The 7,500-nt window shown below is 46.4% G+C and overlaps 1 protein-coding gene across 1 annotated transcript in view; it reads right to left on the reverse strand.

Annotated features, from left to right (window-relative positions):
• The window catches only part of LOC311222668 (capping protein, Arp2/3 and myosin-I linker protein 3-like), a gene marked incomplete at its 5' end in the record, with an annotated part of 86,266 nt that overhangs the window by 9,503 nt on the left and 69,263 nt on the right, over nucleotides 1-7,500 (reverse strand). Inside the window, 5 exon segments of the mRNA XM_084307264.1 lie at nucleotides 2,071-2,142; nucleotides 2,786-2,912; nucleotides 3,337-3,443; nucleotides 4,781-5,498; nucleotides 5,578-5,782. Coding sequence (XP_084163390.1) covers nucleotides 2,071-2,142; nucleotides 2,786-2,912; nucleotides 3,337-3,443; nucleotides 4,781-5,498; nucleotides 5,578-5,782 — 1,229 coding nt within the window.

Here is a 7,500-nt window from a genome sequence, read left to right on the forward strand (position 1 = left end):
TCTGCGGCTAGCGGAGAAGCTCACAACGATGCGTCTGGACCAAAGCCTGGTGGCCTGGATAGCTGACTACCTCACCAACAGACCACAGTATGTCCGACAGCAGGGCAGCCAGTCAAATGTTCTGGTGAGCAACACTGGTGCCCCCCAAGGAATCATGATGTCATCCTTCCTGTTCACCCTCTACACCTCTGACTTCAGCTACAACTCGAGCACATGCCACCTATAGAAGTTCTCTCGCTCCTACCTTGTCCGTTACATCATGGATGACAACGTGGACGAGTACAGAGCCTAGGTGGAAAGCTTCGTAGGGTGGTGTGACAGCAACCACCTCCAACTCAACACCAGCAAGACCAAGGAGCTGGTGGTGGACTTTAGGCGAGGCAGGAGGAGGTCCCCCACTCGATCATCATACGAGGGGAGGAGGTGAAGATGGTGGAGACCTAAATCTTCCTGGGAGTATACTTGAACAGTAGACTGGACTGGTCGGATAACACCAAGGCCCTTTACAGGAAGAGACTCAGGTCTTTCAGTGTTTTACCAGTCTGTGTTTGCCAGTGTCCTCTTCTTCGCCGCTGTATGCTGGCAAACTCAACATCAATCATCAATGTAACATCAACTCAAGAGACATTAACAAACTGAACAAGCTGGTGAGGAAGGCTAGCTCCATAATGGGAGTCGAACTGGTCAAACTAGAGGTGGACCGAGAGGAGGACGAGGAAAAAGCTGGCTTTCGTGCCAGTAGCCATCAGGCTCCACAACCATGGGCACGGACTGCTGCCAATTGCTGGAGAGCTAACGGCTGGTGAACTTGAGAACTGTTAGGACTGTCTGAGTCTTAATAATAAACACTGCACGGACTCTGGCGCAGTGTGTTACAACGGTTTGGACCATGTGTACCATCATCACTATTACTACTGTCTGATTGAATCCTGCCACTCACTACTGTTCACTACGACTGTACTACTGTTATGACTATTATCATTATGACTTACTATTACTTTGCACTTTGTTCTATGTTCTATTATTATTACTACCTATCCCCCCTCATGCTGCTATGACACTTTCATTCATTCATTCAAACCTTTATTTATTATCGAAAAGACAATTGAGGTCACCCTCATTTTCAATATCGTCGAGACTTTACAGACATTTCAATGCACACATTTCTACAATATAACAATAATAAATCTGAATAACTATCTATATAGTACTTTTCTTTCACACATGGACCGCAGTCCAGAGTGCCCCACAGAAATTAGTATAAAATGAACATAGGCATAAAATCAGCACACAAGAATGGACAGAATAAAAAACAATGCATAAATTGCAGACATAAGAATTGGTATAAAAGACAATAAAAGCAGTGCAATGTAAATGTGCAGACTTAAGAATAGGCATAAAATAAGTACAATGTCGCTCGAAGGCATGTGAACCCCCCCGGAACAGTCAGTCCCCCAAACACCCCACACATCAATCCCTACCACATCCCCATCCAAGACACCCCCCCCCCCCCCGATAAAGCATGTCATGACCGAAGGAAAACCGCGCCACGGTGCACCGCCATGCACAGCGATGGGAATGCCACGCCTGCAGGCCGCCCCGTCTCCCCCGGTCCCGGCACCCCCACCACCACGAGGAAAACCAGTGAATCCCACGCCCCCCACCCCCAAACTCCACAGAGGAATGACAGGCCACGCACCCCAGGACCCGCAGCCACGCCAAAGGAGACACGACTCCACACACTCAAGCAGATAGACACAACAGCGGCCAAGACACGTAGGACCGGGACAGTCCGAGACGACACGGGACACCTGGAACACAGCAGAAGCCGCAGTGAGCCCCCCACGCAAGGAACCCCAAAAACAGCCAGCGAACCGAGGGAGCCCAACGACGAAGACCAACCAAAATCCACCAAAGCACACGCAAGAGACCAGCACCCAGCTCCAGGGAAGGTCTGGGAAAGGTCCAGCCACTTGGATCTCCCCAAGAGGATTAATAAAGGAACACTTGACTTGACCTTAGGGTGATCAGGATTTTGTACAGAGACAGAAAGACAGACTTGTAGCCTACCTGTGTCACAAGACATTGCCTTTCTATTCCTCTGTGGCTTCACTGGAGCCTGAAGTCTTGTGCCCTCATCACCTGAACAACATACATTACAAATTAAGTCCTCCATTCAAGTGAATCAACAGTACAACAACAACAACATAATTTTCTCAGTGATCTCTAGACAAAACAGCCCCTCTTAATCTTGAGGACAAGAGTTGAGTGGACTAGAGTTGAGTCAGGTATGGGATGGGTTGCTATTGCTGGCCACACTTCAGGCTGCCAAGTCTAAATAAAAACGTGAAGGTATATTTTCACAACTGGAACCCTGAAGCTAGAAAGCTGCCTGGAAATGTACTATTTCACTTTCACAAGGCAGGACCCACAATTGTGTTTACAAACATATTCTAGGCATATGTTTGGCTCACAGTACATCAAAATGATTTAGTTTTGATTCATGATGACTTAAGTTTAGAATAATTGTAAGAATCACATTTGTTTCGTAAATGCAGGTTTTACAAATGTAATGTTTTCCAAATAAGAAAAGGAACCTTATTTTGCTGAACTGTATTGTTTTCTGGGCCCTTCGAACAGAACCCTAAGAAGACAAGAGCTTTTAAGATGATATTAGCAAACACAACATACAAGTAAGTCAACCGTAGTAGTCACTGCTCCATAGCAACACCCCAAACATTCCAATGAAACTGTCTATATCAGTGTATGCGTCAGAAATCCATACCTTGACTGGCAGCTCTGTCAGGCAATCCGAGCATAGGCCTGGTGAGAGGAGGTGGTACAGGAGGAGGGGGCAAGGTCCTCTCATTGGCTGATTCCTTTGAAAAAGTCAGATAGGAGGACGTCTTTGGCTGTCCAGTAGATCAACACGTGTATAAAAAGACACACAACACACGTTTAGTGGTGCTATACTGTTATTTATAGTACATAACAGTATACATTTACAGCAAATGACAATGCAAAGCAGAATATTAGTTCAAAATGTATTTAGCTTATTTATTTCACACAAAATATAAAAAAGACAGCAGTTAATGGTAGAAGGCATGGCATTGTGCAAGTAAAGCATTAAGGACTCATTCACATCTAATCAGACAATAGGGGGAAAAATGGAGTCGCATTCTGCGAGAAAGTGGAACTCGGGTCAACTTTTGCTGGACACAAGCCCTCCGCACACTGTAGTGGCCAATCAATCACAGCAGAAGATGTTACACAAATGGCCCAGAAGTACCGGACTGTTGGATCTGATCGGGTATGTGGTGAGTGAACATTTCACACCTTTTCTGGAATGGGAGGGGGTTGACCCTCTGATTCTCTTCCTTTTTCTCTCTCTCTCTTTTCCATTTTCATGGGATCCCTTTCTGCATCTCCTTCCTCCTCTGCCACTGCGGATCACAGAGAAGTGAAAAGGTGTCATTTACAAATCAATCCAAGAAAAGTCTGAGCCGCATGAAAGAAGCTCAGCCACTTGTTTGGACTTGCTAGATTCATAAAAAAAGACTGATACAACAGACCAGAATAGACCAGAGATTCGGACGAAGACGTGTTCAGTACTTGCTTCTTGTAGGGTGCCAAGTTCAACAAAATATGTAGCACAGAAGCAACCTGTATGTGCTTTATTGTGAGTTTCTACTATGAAAATTATGAATTTAAGACTGTGTAAGGCATTCATAGGTCATTTGGAATGAGGAAGAGACCGCAGTACGTCAGACTAAAGGACAGTCAGTCTTACAGACGTACTGGTGAGCAACACCGGCGCCCCCCAAGGAACTGTGCTGTCACCCTTCCTATTTTTTCAGTTAGTTAGATAGTAAATTATATTGACTTATTTTGTTTACACTGCTTGTGTTGTTTTTACTACCTGTACCCCCCCCCCCCCCCCCATCCCCCATGCTGCTATGATGCCTGAATTTCCCCAAGGGGATCAATAAAGGAATATCTTATCTTAGGAATAGGCAGGTCATTTAGTGTGGAGTGAGTCTACATGGTGCTCGTCTTGTTGGTCTGACAATGAGGGCAATGTAGACCACTGAATGATGTGCCTTCTCATAATGAGGGCAATGTAGACCACTAAATGATGTGCTTCCTCATAATGAGGGCAATGTAGACCACTAAATTATGTGCTTCCTCATAATGAGGGCAATGTAGACCACTAAATGATGTGCTTCCTCATAATGAGGGCAATGTAGACCACTAAATTATGTGCTTCCTCATAATGAGGGCAATGTAGACCACTGAATGATGTGCCTTCTCATAATGAGGGCAATGTAGACCACTAAATGATGTGCTTCCTCATAATGAGGGCAATGTTTGTAGACCACTAAATGATGTGCTTCCTCATAATGAGGGCAATGTAGACAACTAAATTATGTGCTTCCTCATAATGAGGGCAATGTAGACCACTAAATGATGTGCTTCCTCATAATGAGGGCAATGTAGACCACTAAATTATGTGCTTCCTCATAATGAGGGCAATGTAGACCACTAAATTATGTGCTTCCTCATAATGAGGGCAATGTAGACCACTAAATGATGTGCTTCCTCATAATGAGGGCAATGTAGACCACTAAATGATGTGCTTCCTCATAATGAGGGCAATGTAGACCACCAAAGTATGTGCAGGGAATGAGAGGAGCCTGCACATATTTGCAAAGTTGTAATCTCTTCTTTTTAACATACAGTACTACACATAGCAGCGATGCAGAGAGTGTGATTACAGTACCTGAGTTCTCCTGTAGAGGCCGCTGTCTCAGCCTGGGGAGGTTGGGTTTGCTGCTTTGTGGAGGCGGGTCAGGTTTAGATGCGCAGGGAACAGCTCGGCCACATCTCCATCCCTCAACATGCCCCCCAGCTGTGTCTGAGCACACGTGTCTGTCTGTCGACGCATCCTGCTGGCACACCTGTCTCTCTGCTGTGCCCACGGCCTCTGGGGGATCTGTGTCCTGCTTGGGTGAGGGGGTACTGTCTGCTGGGTAAGGGGGCAGTGGCCTCTGAGCTAGATGCTGTGCCTGGAATTGTCTGTCCGTCTGGCCGCCCGGATGCCTGCCCTCCATCCATTGTCTATCCATCTGCACGTCGGTCGGCCTGCTCTCAGCCCACGGCCTGTCTATCTGTCTGCCCATGGTCCACTGCCTTTCCATCTTCCTGTCGATCTGCCTCTGCGTGTGTCTGTCCACCGTCCACTGTTTCTCCGTGCGTCTCTCCGGGTGCCTGCTCTCGGTCCAGTACCTGTCTGTCGTCTTCGTCTCCGCCCAGGTCCTCTCCGATAGCCTGTCGTCCGACCACTGCTGACTCGACTGTCTGTCCACGTGTCTATCGGCCTGTCTCTCCTCCATCCAATGCCTGTCTGCGTGCTGTCCCTCTGTCCACTGTCTGTCCAGCGGTTTGTCGTCGGCCCAGTGCCTGTCTGTCTCTTCCAGCTCCGTGTCTGGTTCAGAACTCTGTCGAAAAGAAAAACGTAATAACCAGCACAAATTCACAGTACGGTAACGACTTTGATGTGTGCTGCGGAGACTGTACCTCTTTGGGAGAATAAAAGGGGTGATTGCTTCCCCCCATGCCCGGATATGGTATGCCCTGCATCGGTGGTGGACTCAGTACCTGTGGAGGCTCCCCCTGCTGCTGTTCCTCCGCAGTCCCATCAGCCCCGGCCTCCCCAGGGGACCTCGCTCTGGCAGTAGACCTGGGGGGCTGCAGCAATGTGTAGACATTTTCTGTGGCTGTCCTGTGAGAGTGGAAGATGGTAAAAGGGCCTGTTCGATCAAAAAAGAAATGCTCAAATACAACCACTTACATGCCCTGAGATATCTCTCTGAGAGTGCCAGTGAGGAGGTGAGTGGAGATGAACTATGGAAAAACCTACAGTATTCCTGTGCTTTTTTCTTTCTATAGAGATTTACCACAAACATACTGTCGTGATTGATACTGTAGTATTCCTGTTTTTATTTTATTTTAACAGTGAAACAGTGATTCACCATAGTAGTATTTCTATAGTGGACTAGAAGGGGCGCTCAGAGAGATACCTACACCCACCCGATATCGTTAACATTGTGAAACAAACTTGTTTTGCGCTGGATCTACAGGTCTAGATTCTATCTATTTCCTCCATATCCCTGGATAGGATTGTACATAAATAACAGCCATAGAATGTATCTGTAGCTTGCTCTTGTCTTTAGTCTCATGAGATATGACGTGACGGTATTGAAGTCTAACTACGCTACATCATACCACCAACATGCATCAGCCATGTTGCTTGCACGATAACAGAGAACTTGCCGTCATAGTCTAATATTTAACATGCAGCATGTTCATTTCTAATGGGCTGACTTGCCACCACTCTGTTGGATCTAATATCAATGCCCCGGCTGTCGTCTGCATCTGTCTACACACACTGGTGTCAGCTGGTAGGAGCTTTGGCAGCTATCAGCCACTTCTCATGTCAACACAGTGTTATCTAGCAGAGCTTTAGGCTCTCTGCCGGAGTACTCCAGAAAACAAGAACAGAAGGAGTATGCAGTGGAAAGAATGCAATATAAGAGAAGGCGTCTTTTGTGATGTCGTGCGGAGATATCTGACATATAGACCACTACACTTCCGCGTTACATTGAAATCGGGGAGGAGATTGCGGGGGGGGGGGGGGGGCAAATGAATGAATGTGGACGAGAGCCTTGACATTAAGTGATTGCAGATACGGCTGTGGGGGTGCTAGAGACATGATCGAATAGACTTGTATGCGCCTGACTCTCCTGAACACGGCACGAGACATTCCTAATCGATGACAGCCTATTCTAGTCTAGCAGGTGCTGGTATAGACTAGTAATGTTGATTTTCAGTCATCTATGACATTTTTTGCCTAGATATACTGTATACTGTATATCTAGGCAAAAAATGTCATATATGTCATATATGTCATATATTATACATCTATACCAGCACCTGCTAGACTAGAATAGGCTGTCATTAGCCTACTATGTAGCCTAAGCTACTGATTATAAATGCACAACACTGTGCAATATTACACTTACTGTATATTTGTACTGTATTCCTTTTACTGTATATTTAATTCTATCTTAGCATTCTCACAACACAACACCCCCTCTAATGCCCCTCTAATGGAACATTCCAGTGTGGATGTGCGTTGCGTCACACTCTGTGGCCAATCTGCGCATGTGCATGGGGAATCGATGCTTAAAAACGGTCTTTTTCGCTGCCAATTTAGTTTAGTTCTCGCGCCGTGTTCAGGAGAGTCAGGCGCATACAAGTCTATTCGATCATGTCTCTAGCACCCCCACAGCCGTATCTGCAATCACTTAATGTCAAGGCTCTCGTCCACATTCATTCATTTGCCCCCCCCCCGCAATCTCCTCCCCGATTTCAGAATCCCGGAAGTGTTGCGGTGGTCTATAGCATAGTGTTTGTTCAAGGCCATAATGTGTCTTAATG

Source organism: Notolepis coatsorum (assembly GCF_963971535.1).
Source record: "Notolepis coatsorum genome assembly, chromosome: 2".
NCBI lineage: Eukaryota > Metazoa > Chordata > Actinopteri > Aulopiformes > Paralepididae > Notolepis > Notolepis coatsorum.